The following is a 16,062-nucleotide window of genomic DNA, read 5'->3' as shown; positions in this document are numbered from 1 at the left end:
TAGCCCACTTTTATGAAACCACAGTGAATACAAGGTGGAAAAAAGTCCATCAGAAATCATTTCAGCAAGACTGACACTACTTTGTTTGACATTGTTCGAAAAGTTTCAAAGACTCAGATGATATTAGTAACTGTGAACTCACCATCAGAGGGCCTTGTCTCCGCCCAACTCCAATGTCCTGTGTGTCTTTGTGGAGATAGAAATCGACAAAAAAAGCCCACAGTGAAAAAAAACTGTCATTAGATGGAGTCTTGATGGCAGTACTTGGATTGCAATAAGCCGTCACTAATTACCACTTTTAGGAAAATCATTATCATTTCAGTGAACACAGCATAATGATCAGGTAATAACAACCTGACAGGGTGTGTGCCTCCAGCATTTTTGCAGGAAATTCACCAATTAATTAGAATCTTTATCTGAAATCAATTAATCCTTACTGGCATCCGAAAAACTGGCTTTAAAACTGCACACTCTGTCCATTGTCACTCCAAGCAGCACAAAAACAAACGAGCTGTGATGGACAAGACTTATAGATTAGAGGTACTGGCTTGTCAAACTCGAGCTGTTGAGATTTCTTAAGTTTTGGCTGAGACTCTCAGTGAAATTATGGCCATATGAATAAAAAGGCAGAGAGGATTATTTCATCTAACACAATTTAATCCTCAACTATTTTTTTTTAGTAGTTAATCATACATAAACAATTTCGCATTTAACCAAGTGGGCACGTCTCCTTTTGTATGTCATGTTAATAAATGTAACCTACTCTCCTCACAGCACCCATCTACACTGTACTTCTGGTCCTTCACACCACTCTTCTGTTCTTTCGTCTCTTCTGTTCATATTAACAATTTACAAATTATTGATGTATAAATATGTGTTTGTAAAGATTTGAAAAAAAAAACTTAGCTCATATTCAACCAAACCAGGTCAAAGTATTACGGAAGCGTATTGCATTCACTTGAAGAAAAAAAAACAACTCGTGTTTTTTCAGAGTAATTTATTATTCGGTTTGTTTTTTGTGGTAATTAGTTTTGTTTTTCTGATTAATATTTTTTATTGGTTTGTTTTTTGTTATAATTAATTCTGTTTTTATGAGTTTTTTTTTGTGGTAATTAATTTTGTTTTTCTGATTAATATTTTTTTATTGGTTTGTTTTTTGTTATAATTTTTTCTGTTTTTATGAGTAATTCTTTTCCTCCTGTTTTTAGGAGTAATTTTTTTTTCATGAAGTATCGAGCTACTTCGAAATCCCGTGAGAACCTCCAACCTGCAGACGACTCCCGTGGATGCGTGGTGGCTCCTGTGTCCCGCACATAGGCTGTATGCCTTATCCTTAATTTTCTATCGGTCTGTACTGGGTCAATAAAAGTAAGGTATTAGCCACACACAGGGTATAACACCCTTGTTATGTTTTCGACTTTATCCTTATATTTTATAAAAGCCTATTGTTCGATGTAATACTTAAGGAATAGACAAAGATGTGGCATTAAAAAAATGCATTGCTTCTACACTGGAAAGCCAGTAGAAAGTTAAGGATGAGGCATATATGTGCCGCACAGGATCTCTGATCCGTGCGGGACACAGGAGCCACCACATATCCACGGGGGGAGTCTGCAGGTTAGAGGCTCTCACGGGATTTCGAAGAAGCTCCATACTTCAGGAAAAAAATTACTCCTAAAAACAGGAGGGACAAAAATTACTCATAAAACCAGAAAAATTATAACAAAAAACAAACCAATAAAAAAATATTAATCAGAAAAACAAAATTAGTTACCACAAAAAATTACTCATAAAAACATAAATAATTATAACAAAAAACAAACCAATAAAAAATTATTCATCAGAAAAACAAAATTAATTACCACAAAAAACAAACCGAAAAATAAATTACTCTGAAAAACATGAGTTGTTTTTTTTTTCTTCAAGTGAATGCAATACGCTTCCGTAAAGTATAACTTAAAAAGAATTATGCCATGCATGTAGAGATAAATGCCACTTTATCTTCAGCAGTACCTGAAGTGCTGTCACTGGGGTCATCAGGGTCAGGTGTGTTGCTACGGAGACTGGACATGTCTCCCCGCCTCCGCTGCCTATGTCTCCGTCTGTACTGGAACTCTGCATACTCCTAAAATGGATCAGCACAAGAATCTGTAACTTACTTCCATTTGTGCAGTTCGACTCTCACTGTTATCATCAACATGTTGCTCTCTGACCTGAAAGAGTTGCAGCATATTTCTGATCTGACGGCTACACTCAGATCTCTCTTCCACTCACATCAAAGTGTTTTGTTAGGCACATTTGAAAGGTGAATTTGTAAAGTGGTAAGTGTGGTTTAAGTGTTGAAGAAGTTTTCTTTTAGTGTGATCCGAGTTTTCTTTCCCAAGAAAAATCAGCACCAAGAGGATGATTCAGAGACTTTCATCTGCGGACCAGACCGTTGGTCATTAGGGTTTAGTCTAGACTGAGTCCAGCAGAGCACACGCTCACTGGAAGGGAATTGGAAATGAAGCAACATGAAAATCAAGATCAGATGTAAAAATACTTCAGTGCGTACACTCAACTGATCCCCAAGGCAATCAGAATACCTAATCAAAGTGGAAGTGTCGGTACTTACAGTTAAATGAAATATCCATCAATGGCAAGTTGTGAAAATACTGGTCAGAAATACCCAATAAGACATGGTGCACAAACTTTAACATGTTTACCTCTGCAGAAAAAATGCTATTTAAAGCACTTAAACAGAGAGTGCATTGTGGATTGTTATTGTGGACACTGGTCTTACGTGGACAAAAGAAAACAGCTGTACAGAATTTTTTTTTACAAGAACAGAACCATAAGATAGTGAAATAAAGTCGTGAAATAGATTTTTTTTTAAAACAATGACAACAACAATGATTCACTTGAAAACAATTTTTTTTTTTTTTCTTTTTTTTTTTTAACTGAAAGCAAAGCAGTTCACCCAGGCTGGTGTTATTCTGGAAATATATAAATGATTGTTTTTTAAGATCCTGTTTGATCAAACATTTATTTCAGGCTTTCAAAATCAACAGTTTATGCATGGCTACTCCAATAAGGAAGGTTTTAGACCATCATGACATAACTGTTGGCTGCATGCTGCATTGAATTTACACATCTATAAATCAATACCCCTTGGTATAATTAAAGTGCTTTCTTTATCAATCATCATACATTTGCAGATGTCATTGATTCACACGTACACAATTCAAAGCTGGTAACAGACTGTCTTTCATGATTCCTGCTCTCTAAAAATAGCCCACCGTGACGTGATCTGCACGCATTGTGAGGGCACATACTATCTGTAGCAGAGCCTGTGAGGCAGTGTCATCAGGCTTTGATTACTATGCTGTTCCCATTAACTACTGCAGCTGAAAGGCAGAGGCGCTTAATTAGGGGACCAAAATAACCCCCCTCTCTTTTTTAGGGGTTTAGTGTTCAGCATCTGGTAGCAACATTAACTGATGTATCCAACAGATAAACATGCCCAAAATAATTTGTAGACAGCAATAAATATATTATTGGAGGCTTCTTTGTCATTTAAATCCTGCAGAGATGAGATGAGGGGATGAAGGTGAGATGAGTTTTACATTGATTATTTGTTCCTTGGAAGATAAGCTGCATCTTTGAAGTTTGCACCTAGCTTAATTAAATCCTTTCTTGTCGTTTCTGAATGTAATTGGTTTAATATTCTTTTGTTGAGCTGTGGTGTACCTTTTTTTCTGTGAATCGATCAAAGCAAATCGCACAAAAGAAAACAAATAAACACACTTTAAGGTCTGACAGGGATGGCAGTCAGACACAGAGATAGACGATGATCTCATTTTCACTTCCATTTATTTCCTATGTGACAAACCAGCAGACAGTAATGGTCGCTTAGTGCCCTGTTTAAAAACTGACGGCTGCTTCACTTTCAGGTGTACTCCATCTAGCAGGCACAGATAAAGCAGATAACCTGACGCATAATTCAAAGAGGCTTAATATTTTATAATCTGCAGAAAACGGGGTATCTGAAGGGATTATGTTGGAATTCATTTCTGCTATCTTGTCAAAGAGCCTCATACCACACATTGGCACACTTCCTGAATAATGCTGAAAAAAAGTTGTGGAGATGATCTCTGACATCTTTGGCATCTGAGTGATTTCTGCCTTCTGCAGACAGGCTTTAAACTTTGTTGTACAAGCTTCCTGGTTTACTGCTTTGGTTTGGATAAAAAAATATTTGTCCAGCAGTGACTGTTTGCTCAGTAAACCTTGAGCAAAAAAAAAAAGAAGCCTCACAAAGCTTAACTCTGCCTGACTGCATGGTGCTGAGCAGGCAAAGAATAAGGAGTTTCACAAGTCATTCATCAAACTGGCAGACTGATGTTGTCATTTGTTTTCCTGTCAATAGGGAAATGCCCGCTTATGCTGTAAAAAGATGTGCACAATAACCCGAGAGGCTGAGGTTTGATGTAAAATTTGCATATTTGTGTCTTGTCTTTTTAACACTTCAGACAGAGCCGACACTAAGAGCCTGAGGAGTGATGGAGCTGCTGAGCTGAGTGAATGTGTTCCAGATGAAAAGCTTCTGTGTTTAAAAACTGCTGCAGCCGAGAAACTAAACAATAACAGAAACTGCAGTATATTGACTTATACGCCAGTAATGAGCGTGCGCATCAAGCTGTGCCGAAAGAGGAGGGAGGTCAATAATCAAACCATTATGTGGTCGACAGTTTTATGACTGTAAAAGTTAACTATAAGCGCCTGGTGCTAATGCACAATCATTGGAAGCAACCTGCTTAGGTGTCTGCCAGAGTGTGCTGTGCTTTTCATCACCGCAACCGGGTGCACAGGGGAACACTGAACCATCTGGCCTGCTCCAGTGTGTTAAATAACACAATGATCTGCTGGTCATCATGGTTTTTTAAATGCTGCCAAACAACCAAAGTTGTGCTGGAACTATTCAAACAATTACAAAATAAACACTGTCTTAATAAAGAAAGGCACACTGTAGTGCTAAATTACTAGATAACATAGTCAGGGTTTATGATGGAGCTTTAGTCAAACCTGTTGAAATCTGTTTTTATGGATCAAACAAAGCACAGACAAATGTCCAACTGTCTGTTTTAAGAGCAAAGATCAAACACAAGAGTGTGACAGGGGGCGAAGGTTTAATTACAGTGTAGCAAGAATATTTTTTAAGCAATGATAAATTCACTAGGGTAATTAATTTTGTGACAATACTTATGAGGAGCTAAGTCTTGCAGACATTGGACTGTACTGGTCTAGATTAAGCAAATTTTAAAAACAGCAGATTTGTCTTTAAATGTTATAGTAATAAATTAGGGATGCACGACATTGGATTTTTGCCGATATCCAATATGCTGATATATCGAAACCCCTTTTGGCCGATACCGATAATCACAAGTTTGTCTGTTTTTTTCACTGTTTAGAAAGCCAAGTCTATCCTGTACTGGAATTTATATGTTACTCTAATTGTGACGGTCTTATTTGTTTAAGAAACACACATAAAACAAGACAAAAAACATTTGATTTTACCATAAATAAGAAATGTATTATTTTTTCAAACTCAAGACATTCAGTATTGAAATACAGAAAAATAATTTCTTTAGATCACATGAACTTTAAATGTACAATGCATTTTTAAACAATACCAAGTTGCATTTGATTATTTTAGAGCTACTGTAACAACCTGGTGACAGACACAGAGCTCTGCAGTGCAAATAAATGAAGTGCTACATTTTATTTAAGGAGCTTATTTTTCAGATGGAAAATAATAATAATCCTAACTGAATAGCACCTTATCGGCTGTGCCTATCAGCAGAAATGTTCATATCTGCCAATAACCGATAAACGTGTTTTTAAGCTTTTATCAGCAGATACCGATATTGTGCTGATAATATCGTGCATCCCTATAATAAATATTTGTGAACATATCAGTCAAACTTTAGTAGTCTGATCTTAAATAACCTAAGAAAAACAATTCCAAACCCAGGAAAATATATATTTAACTAAAGAATCTGATCTGTGTTAAGTTATATATGAAATGCCAAGTCACACGCTTTGTTAATGCTGTTCTGAAAGCAAATTTGACATTTAAACCAACAAGCTTTTACTGCAACTAATGAGGCCTTCATTCTTACCTCTGGTGATGCAAAGCCCAAATACTCCCAGTCCCAAGTCCCGCCCGCAAAACTGACAGGAAGAAAAAGACAGAGAGTTTTTTGTGAGCACAAGAATTCATCATTTACTTTACTCATCATGTTTCACTGAAAAGAAGAGATATACACGAAGAGGCCTACATATCTTTTAGATTACCTGCGTCTGGGTGCCTCAGGTGAGTCATTTGGTGCCACGCCTCGGGCCACCGATGCCAGGAACTCCTGCCTCTTCTGCTGCACGAGACACGCAGCACGAATTATCTTATGGCGGGGTGTACGCAGATAAGGCCGATTAACCTTCTGTGCCAGGTCTTCAGTCACCATCTCCAGGTCCGTCTGAGGACACAGAGAGAGCTAGCTGAGTAAGTGGGTCATCTTTGTGCAAGTACAAATTCACAATTTAGAGTTTAACTTTGTCAAATAAAAAGAATCTCTTACAAAATGCGATGCTGAAGGGCAATGAAACTTTAGAAGTTATCCTACAACAGATCTACTTAGTAGAGCTGCTGAGTACCTTTCAACTTAAAGAATGTTTTCATTTTACAAACTTTCATAAAACAGGGAGACCTTGGGGAGCCTTTCTAATTGTTTTAAGAGATTTTAAGGCCACAACATTAAAGGGAGCAGGAAGTGCAATCCTTGTTTATGCCAGAGTTTATGAATTACATAACCCAGATATTTAACTAAAAGCTGAGATGTGCAGGTTTAACTAGGTCAGACTGTGAAGATCATAAGGTAGATTCTCAAGTCCCACATCTCTAATGGCCCATATAAAAGCTGCTGCTGTGAACATTTGTCTTTTTTCCTCAATACATTGGGCAGAAACCTGCATAAGCTCGTAGATCTCTTTCTTTGTGCTTTTGGGCTCCAGGAAGAACCCGTAAGGATAAGAGCACTTGAGGATGCGGCGAGTCTTCAGTAGTTCTAGGACTGCATCTTCAATGAATGTGGTGTCAGGTGGTCCTCCTTCCCCTGGGACAGAGAATGAGAGAGCATCAGAGCACAAAAAAGGGCTTCACTTTTCCTTTGAAGAATACAGCTCTTATTCCTGTTTAAATTACCTTCACATACAGAATATTGGTACAAAATGAAGAGAATCCTGAATCAAAGAATGTGAAAACAAACAGATCTACTGAACCAAATGTTCTGGATACTGTTTTTCTACATTAAAGGCTGTGAAGTGCCCAGAAAATGTAGGTTTCATAAACAGTGAGTTTCAATTTTTCTGTCAGCTGTCAGTGCGAGTTACATAAGTAACATCATAGCAACCTCCTAAAATTTGTACTGCATGTTGTGTGAGAATAAAACTTGGCTGTGCTGCACATGTTGAAACTGCCTCTGAACAAAGACCACTCAGCATGCACGGCTCAATCATAAGCATAGAGTATAGCTCTTATAGACATCTCAGCTGTTCATGAATTACTTGAACACTTTTGTTCTTTCCCCCCTTCCTGTCTACATGTGATAGCTCAACAGCAGACCAGTAGATTAAGACATGTCTTTCAGTGTAACAAGGATTGACACTCACTTGCACTCAGTGCTCTGCTGAGCTGCTCCATCTTCTCTTTGGCTGTTTTTAAGAGGCGCTGCTCCAGCTATTGTTAGGAAGACAGACACTGTTAGGTTTAATTATTGAGTAAAAACATCTTGGGAGACTGCCTCAACAATAGGCAAATGTCACAATATGCTAAATATGCTAAATATGTTAAAAACAGTAGGAAAAGTAGAACCTTTAATCAAGGCATTATGATGACTTCAATAAGTGAAAAGGGTACACCAGTCTCTACAAATATTGTTGACAGATCACAGATACAACAGATTTCACACTATTTCAGGAGCCATACTACGAGGTCAACTGACTGTAACTGCATGACTATGCAAAGCAGACATCACTGAGAGGCTAAGCCAGGCCTGTTTACCTGATAGCTGTGCTCATGGTTCTTGAAGCGTGTGTAGTAGTGCATAAAACGGTCCAGTTCCTGAAAGCTCTTGTGCTTCTTCTCTGCCTGCGAAGTGTGATGAGACACCAGTCACAGTTAATAAACTGCAGAGCATGCTGTTACCCTCACAGAGAAGAATGCTGCTCCTTTAGTTGAGAGCGTTCACAGTAAGTGAGCTGTGCCACAGGTGAAGTCAGCTCTCTTGATTGGGGGGAGCACTCGTGCAGACTGGAAATGAATTTCTTTTTACCTCAGATGAAGGAAGGTGGAATTGATTGTGGATAGCTCTGGGGGAAAAGGTCTGGACAAACCCTGTTTGCACGTGTCTATTTTTTTAGGTTTGTCTTGTTTATGCAAGTTTACTGGACTTAAGAGCTTCCAACAAGAACTGTATGTCACATACATTAAACACTAAAGTGTGTTTAAGTTTGAACAACATAATGGTGGACTAAACATTCCTCTTAGCAGAGCTTATTTAACTGTGAAAGTTAAGAATGAGGAAAAAGTGTGTGGGTGAAGGTTGGACTGATGAACAAACTGACAGCTGAAGAGATGACTGCCCACACTGATACTCCTGTCAATTTCAAGAGACTTTTAGAGGGTAGTAAAGAAAAAGGTATTCATCAATTACATGTACACTGTGACCACTCCACTTTGGGTATCCATTGTTCTCAAAAGTGTTCAAAGGGCAACTTCCCTGATTTGCACTTCAAAGTCTGTCTACAGGTATTGAGGAAAACAAGTTTTTCAAGTAGCTGCATCGATCCTTTGTGGCTCAAACCGAAGCTGTTTGAAGTCTGATAACTTTCCCCATGTGATGTCACCTGAGTCAGCAGTAGTTTGGGCCAAAAACTACGAGTCTGACATGAAGATGATCTTGGAAAAGGGAGTTCAGGAGAAGTTAGTTTAAGAGACACAGACAGCCCTTCTTCTGGCTGAAATCTGAGTTTTACATCAGAAAATGAAGGTAGTAAAGTTAGTGAAGCATTTTACAGTTAACATTCAGAAAAAAAATAACACTATCCCCTCCAGTCACAATTCTTCTTGATTTTGTGTTAAATCTAAACAGATCCACAGCTGAGCTGCAGTACTTTGTCCAGACTGGCAAGTCTCCTCACCGCCTTATCACAATGGTAACAATTGATCAAACATATTGACATCAGAAAGGTTGAACAAAGAGGTCAACTGTACAACACCATGTGTGTAATTCTGTAGATACCTCTTCAGTCATCTCCTTTGACTGCTCTTCTACTTGCTGGATAACTTCATAGCGGGTGCAGCGGTAGTAGCCTCCTGTTGATGAGCTGTGTTTTTTCCACTCCTCCAAACAGATCCAACAGAAGTCATATTTGCACTGCAGGGGGAAAAAAGGAGGTTTTGGACTTAACTTTGCTAAATGAAATATAACAACAAAAACTGGAGAGAAAAATAATATGTCCAGTTGCACCAGGATAATTTACAAGTTTTAACTACCAAAAGTGACATCACTTATTGATTTTTCAATGTTTAGCTCCCCAGAGCCACAACCACAGATAAGTTAGGGATGCAGGATATTGGATTTTTTTGCTGATACCCAATATACCAATATTTAACAACTCATTTAGCCAATATCCATACTGATACAGATACTTTTCTGTGTACATAATTGCAGAGATTATCAACTTTCTTCTGTATTGGAAGTAGCATATTGTATTATGGTGCATTCTCTTATCTTATTTGTTATGTAATATTTATTTCTTGAGCAAAATAAGAAAAATATGTACTTGAAACTTATTCATGGCAATTGCTTTTAAACGAAAAAAAAAATCCAAACAATAAATCAAACTTGAAAGCTAAATAATGCTCTTCCTGAAAAAAATCATAACAATATGCACAAGCAGGGCAATTTCATAATTGAAAATTGTGAATTTACTTTTAACTTAAAACAAGAACCAAATATGGGACTACTCAATCTGAACTGTGCATCACAAGAAGTCCAAAAAAATACATGCAGTTTAAGCCCATTATTTTCCAGCTGAATTTAGTGTTGGTTGAATTCTGGTATTTTATTTTCAAGCACGCATCTGCCGATACCGATAAGGTGCGTTGATAAAGCGCATCCCAACAAATAAGTCGCACAAAAAGGACAAAAATATTACATAACGACAAGTCTTATCAGGGTATGTTTGCTTATCTTTTCAATGCCCTCTTAATCACAACAGATTAATATTCAAGGGGTGCATAATACCTCCTAAACCTCTCCTATGGTCTATACACTTGTCTCTGTCTTGTCTGTATCTCACTCTTCTTCTCGACTTTTTTCTTTAATGATTGTCAGAGTTTAAAAGAGGACACCGGCCCTCTTTGAGAGTGGTGATGAATCATTGTAGCCCACTGCCACTAGAAGGCACTCAGACATCACATGAGATCACCAAGTCCCATTGGGTATTGTAGAACAACAAAACACTACAGCCACTCGAATCCGCAGCCTATCGGAGAGTAAGTGATTTCTCTCGCTTTGCCACATGTACTTCTGTTGGTGACAAGTTGGCCTGAGCAACAAAAAACCCTAAAGGCTGAGACCTGTGTTTTCCTCAAAACACCACGCTTACATGATACTTCAGAAAAATCAATACAAAAAGAAGGTGTGGGAGGGGGAATGAATGAAAGCTTAGAGAGACACAAAAAGACAGCGTGTGAAATGGAGAGACTTAAGATAAAAACTGTGAAGTCAGACCGGAGGGGAGAATATGTCTGCGGAAAGACAAAGAAATGTTACTTGGCAACACTGAGTCTCCTGTTTCCAAGCAACAGGGGTAAAACCATTTCTTACCAGGTAATAACAGGTCAAGAGGCTGAGCCCTAGGTGGCCTTTCTGCCTGTGAAAGCTGTTCTATTTCTCTAAAACTAATCTCAATCTCTAGCCTGCCTCTTTAACCAGGACAGGGTCACTGAGGAGGCAGTTGATGAGACAAAGGGAGACTGGTCGTGTGGCTGCACTGTGCTGATTTTATGGCCTGCCCCTGGGCCACAGTAGTAACAGAGACACTGTCAGGGAACATGAGTCAAACACTACTGCCTTACTCTCACTTTGACATTTCAGAAAGACAGAGGCTGCTGACTGACTTCAGAACTCACAGGCTCTCTAGCTGTGTGATGGAGCTGGCACAACAGCATCAGCAGTTTTAAAGTTTGTGTGTATCATTTTAAGCAGAACTTTTTTTTAGACATTTTCACCTCAACATGACATTCTAAAATCACTGAAGCAGTTAGCTTTAACAAGTCTGATGTCAAATAAGAGGACATGGAAGCAGCATTTAAATGATTCTTTTGGGAAGTCAAAATTCATCAGTATGAAAAACAATGACATGCTTTATCTTAAGCATTTACATTGATTGTTCACACACCGTACCAACAAAACCTGTAGAATTTAAAGAAAATGAAAGCAGGTTATATTATCTATTTCAAAGCAGTAAAGCAGTAAGGCAGTGAATGAAGCCATCACACTAAAATCAGATCTCATCCAAGAGCTATAATGTTCAAGTCTATGTACTGACACAGGAAGCATGTTGTCTGTCAACCACACACCCATCTGGAAACAATGTACGACAAATCTTTTAAAGCTTGTCAAAGGCTGTTTGCACTATTGTACTTCATCAAAACAGTCATCCATGAAATCTGAAACCTCCAGAAAAAAATATCTCAGGTGATTTCTCATACAAATCAATGCACTTTGATTATGCTTCACAAACAGTAAAACAGATAAGACTCAGTGTCAAAAGCTCGACAGAAACCACTGTGCACCGAAACATTTCTTGTTCGTTGTTCCTTGTTGATGTCCTGCTGTAAAGAACAACTTACTGTAAATAGATTTATGCTACCTTAACAGCATGGCATGTGGAGTGTGCTAGGAGAATTTTATGGCCATTAGCCAATTAGCTTATAAAACACTGTGTGTCAACTTGTAATTTTGTCATGAGCTCTGAGTATGAGGAGTGTTGATGGGGGTTCCAGGTTGGAAAGAGTTCATTCTCATGTTTTAAAAGTCTCACTGAGCTTTGTTTGTTAAGTTATCTGACCAGCATATTCTGACATGACATGTAAACTCATGCACATTGTTACCAAGGATACAGGATGTCACGAGGAGCATTTTTAGGTCAAAGGTCAACCTTTCAGACAATTACTGTCCAGGTGGCTGCAGCATTCAGGATACAAAGGACAGCAATGATACCAAAGTTGTTGAGAGAACAGCATCAGCTCTTGTGTTTTCTTTTTCAGATTAAGTTAAAGTGATTAAAATTAACACTTAACATAAGAAACAAATGTAAATCTGAGCATCAACAACAAGACTGATACCGCTTCATATATATTTTATTCACCTGTCATGGCAGAGATTTGTGATGAGTGCACCTGAGACATTTAAACTGAAGAAGAAAGGATCTTTTTTCAGACACCTCTACCTACACTTGTTTAAAAAGACATCCTCAAAGACTTGCTTTTTGTCCACAGGGGCAACAAAAGCAACATAACCTGCAAATTCCTCACAGGAGCCTAGAGCGCTATGCTCCCTTTAATAAAGAACAGCACAGTTAATTTTCATCATTATTGAAAAGTGCCTGTAGCAATTTTAATTGAGGAACAACAAATGTGCTTTTTCCAGAGCTACTCGCAGGCTCTCGGCTGAATAAATTTTCAGCACATTTAAAGATTAAATCTTGGGCTGAGTTTTATGGCGACGATCAAGCAATCTCCAAGGTTGAAGGGCATAGCAGATGTTTAAAAGTTTTTCTGTTTAAATTTTGTATAGAAAGCAAAAAATGTGTTCCACCAAGAAATGTTTCTGTTCATTAAAAACCTACTTATTGTTTCCCAAGAGATAAAACAAAAGTCTTGTTATGTGTTGTGTTAGCAGGACAGAGATGTGAAAACTCTGAACTTGAGTTACCTTTGCACACTGCATGTGATTGCAACCCTCGTTTTTCTGTATTGGGGACTTGCAGTTGGCGCACGGTTTGGAGTTTGAGAGTAACCACAAGCAGTTGGCTGCATCCTCATACGCTTCGCTCACACCAGCCACTTCATCACGAGAGGGGGAGGGGGTTGAAGAGAACAAATAAAGGCATAATGAGACAGAATGAGAATGGCTATTACCACAAAATCTAAACAGACCACTGCACTGAGTGGGAAATTGTCCTGCTTGACTAATGTGTATTGCTTATTTTTTGCTAACATCTCCATAGATGCTCTTGCCACCCTCGCTCACACTCTCACACAACGGAATAATTGGCCATTATCAAAGCACCTCTGATGTGCAGTTTGAAATGATAGGATAAACATGAATCCAGAAAAATCGAAGGGGAGGATGGTTCCACAGCAAAATAATTGCTTTTATGTGTGGACAGTCACATCAAAGAAGTGGCACTTTGGAGTGACTTGGACCATCTTAAATCATCTATTAGATTACCCACAGTCCAATTACTGCCTCTAAACAACAAACACTTTAAATGAGAGGGGCTGTTCATTTCAATTAATAATTTATCATCAAGATGGTTGGTTTTAATAGGCTCAGCACTAAACAGTTTGTAATTACTGTGCTTGAGTTCCAGGCCATTTAGCTCCAAATCAATCACTTGACTTCAACCCAAAAACTAAGGGGCAAGGAGATAACACCTCTGGACTAAACTTCTTTGGTGGAACAATTCACACCACAGAAGCTCAACACAATCCCTCTGGTGTGTTAGGCTTAGTCAGCTAAAGTTAAAATGTGGAAAATATGTAATAAAAAAAAAAAACAGGATATCTAACTTAATGGATTATGAGAACTGTCCTTAACAATTGAACATTAAAGCACAAACCAACAAAACAATTCTGTTTAATGTCGTACTCACATTCATTCGGTCTCATTTCATTGACTTTCTGAAGCCACATCTTCCAGGTCTCACAGTCACAGGGCTCATGAGCCTCACCTTGACACTCCCTGGAACATACACAAAAGAGGAGCAGCAATTATCCAACTTTGTTGACAAAAATGGTTTGCAAAACAAGGTTGTCAAAGAATCAGATTGCTGATAATTAGTCAGTTTGGTAACCCTATGTGTTTTGTAATGCTATGAAAAGATAATGATATTTGATATTTGGGAGAGCAGGGATGTGGGGTGAGCCATCTCCCATCCTTACTGTCTCCACTGAGAATTGTGCATGCAAAACAGCAACCAGGAAATGCCAAGTGAACAGAAATGAGCAAAGCAGTGGAGGCTGATGCAACATAGTTCCACTCAGGAACCTTTAAGTCTGAGGAGATTTTGCACTCAATGCAAAGAAAAAGGACTGCCTGCAAATTTCGAAAAATGACTCCACTTGTCAGGGGAAAATGTTGCCTATGTACAAGCTTTTAAAGGGAAGGGAGGCTAAGCAACTCTTCTAAATGTCAACTGTAACTTCAAATTTGATAATCCAAAGTTTCAGTCAAGCTGTGTGATTCCTCTCATATTTTTATTCTTAGCCCAACTAAAAATCAGTCCCCTGGAACAAAGCACCCTTTTCCTTACTTACAAATCCTTTTTTTTTCTACTTTTTCTTATTTCATATCAGTGAAGCGAACACTACCCTCCAAACATTAAAACAAAATCAGTCTGACACCGATCCCAGTTAATATTAAAGAAAAAATGTGGCTTGAATCGAGATAAAAGCATGCATGTTTTGAGTTTAAACAGTAATGTTAAATTCAAAAGTTGATTCTTTTATTTAAAAAAAACGGAAAAATGGAACAGAACAACAGCACAACCCATGACTGTGCCACTTAGTAATCGCAGTCTCAATGCTCCATGACCAGTCAATAATCTGAGAGGTCTTTGGTTGTTGCACCAACATGCGGACATACAAAGGTAACAGAGAGCTGGATAAAATGACTCTTTCAAAGCTACTGTTGGCTTTACTTACAATTACAACAAATGAACACGTCAATCACACTGTTGTCACAGATACTGTCGACCAAGTGCCCTCCTCGTGTCAAGGAGGAGAAATTAGACCTGTGCTGCATCCAGTTCTATTAACCGGTGTCATTTTAACTGACATCTTGAGCAAACCTCACAAGTAAACCTGACGACCACTTTCAGGCGTTATATGGTCAGGTTAAGTGCAGCCATGTGTGTAGATTGAGTTGGAGATGGGTCGAGGTTATGACATAACTGTGCTATAGGAGGACTGATACAGAGGAAGAAATGTGGAGGAGTACGTAGCATCTGGGCTCTTCTGCCCATAAGCCGGCTTCCAAGCTTACACACAAGGGACAGTGTGTTGCAAAAATTCAGCGAGGAACGAGAGTTTGGCCTTCACATGCATGGGTGCTGCATATTCATTATATGCATAAAGACAAATACAGTATTCAGTATTCATATTGCATGCATGTTTCTGAATTTTGTTGACTTACAACATTATTTTTTTTGGGTCCAAATATATCAGCACATATGTCATGATGGCAAAACAGCTCAGTTTCTGAAACGTATACTAATCTTAACAGTTACATGATAAGTAAAGCTGTTTGGAAAATATCAATCTCACTCCTCTGTGTTGAGTTAAAATCTTGAATTCAACCTAGCTTTGAAGATTGTTTTAATGTTTGCTTTAATGCCTACACACACAACTTCTGAAGTGTTTATGCAATGTGGGTCATGACTGACCAGCAGAAGAGGTGGCTTTTGCCGCAGTCTACAGCAGGAGCTCGAAGGAGGGGAAAGCTGAGAGGATCTGAGCTGGAGTTTCCAGGTCCCTGAGTGTTCAGTCTCACTGCCCTCTCACACCCCGCCTCAGGACACCAGCGGATTGCAGGATTGTTTTCAACAAAAGCCTGTTAGAAAAAATAGTGGAGATTAAAACCTATCTCTAATACAGTAATCACTGCTCAGCCTGGGGGCACTCTGGTGATAGTAACTGTATTATAGTTAGTATTTTTGCAAGAGAGCATT

The 16,062-nt window shown here is 38.5% G+C and overlaps 1 protein-coding gene across 4 annotated transcripts in view; it reads right to left on the bottom strand.

Annotated features, from left to right (window-relative positions):
* LOC141800420 (ankyrin repeat and IBR domain-containing protein 1-like) overlaps positions 1 to 16,062 on the bottom strand; it is a 35,222-nt gene that overhangs the window by 4,540 nt on the left and 14,620 nt on the right. For all 4 annotated transcript variants that reach the window (XM_074682935.1, XM_074682938.1, XM_074682936.1 and 1 more), the window contains 11 exons: positions 15,778 to 15,944; positions 13,987 to 14,075; positions 13,044 to 13,174; positions 9,339 to 9,473; positions 8,099 to 8,185; positions 7,708 to 7,774; positions 7,006 to 7,151; positions 6,337 to 6,515; positions 6,162 to 6,213; positions 2,014 to 2,125; positions 143 to 186 (listed from right to left, as the gene is read on the bottom strand). In XM_074682935.1, coding sequence (XP_074539036.1) covers positions 143 to 186; positions 2,014 to 2,125; positions 6,162 to 6,213; positions 6,337 to 6,515; positions 7,006 to 7,151; positions 7,708 to 7,774; positions 8,099 to 8,185; positions 9,339 to 9,473; positions 13,044 to 13,174; positions 13,987 to 14,075; positions 15,778 to 15,944 — 1,209 coding nt within the window. The remainder of the gene's footprint in view (positions 1 to 142; positions 187 to 2,013; positions 2,126 to 6,161; positions 6,214 to 6,336; positions 6,516 to 7,005; positions 7,152 to 7,707; positions 7,775 to 8,098; positions 8,186 to 9,338; positions 9,474 to 13,043; positions 13,175 to 13,986; positions 14,076 to 15,777; positions 15,945 to 16,062) is intronic.

This window comes from Halichoeres trimaculatus, unplaced genomic scaffold (genome assembly GCF_033239565.1).
Source record: "Halichoeres trimaculatus isolate MK-OKI-2021-1 unplaced genomic scaffold, fHalTri1.1 fHalTri1_scaffold_12, whole genome shotgun sequence".
Taxonomy (NCBI): Eukaryota; Metazoa; Chordata; class Actinopteri; order Labriformes; family Labridae; genus Halichoeres; species Halichoeres trimaculatus.
Note: the sequence above shows the minus strand (reverse complement) of the source record. Positions and strands in the feature narration are given on the sequence as shown.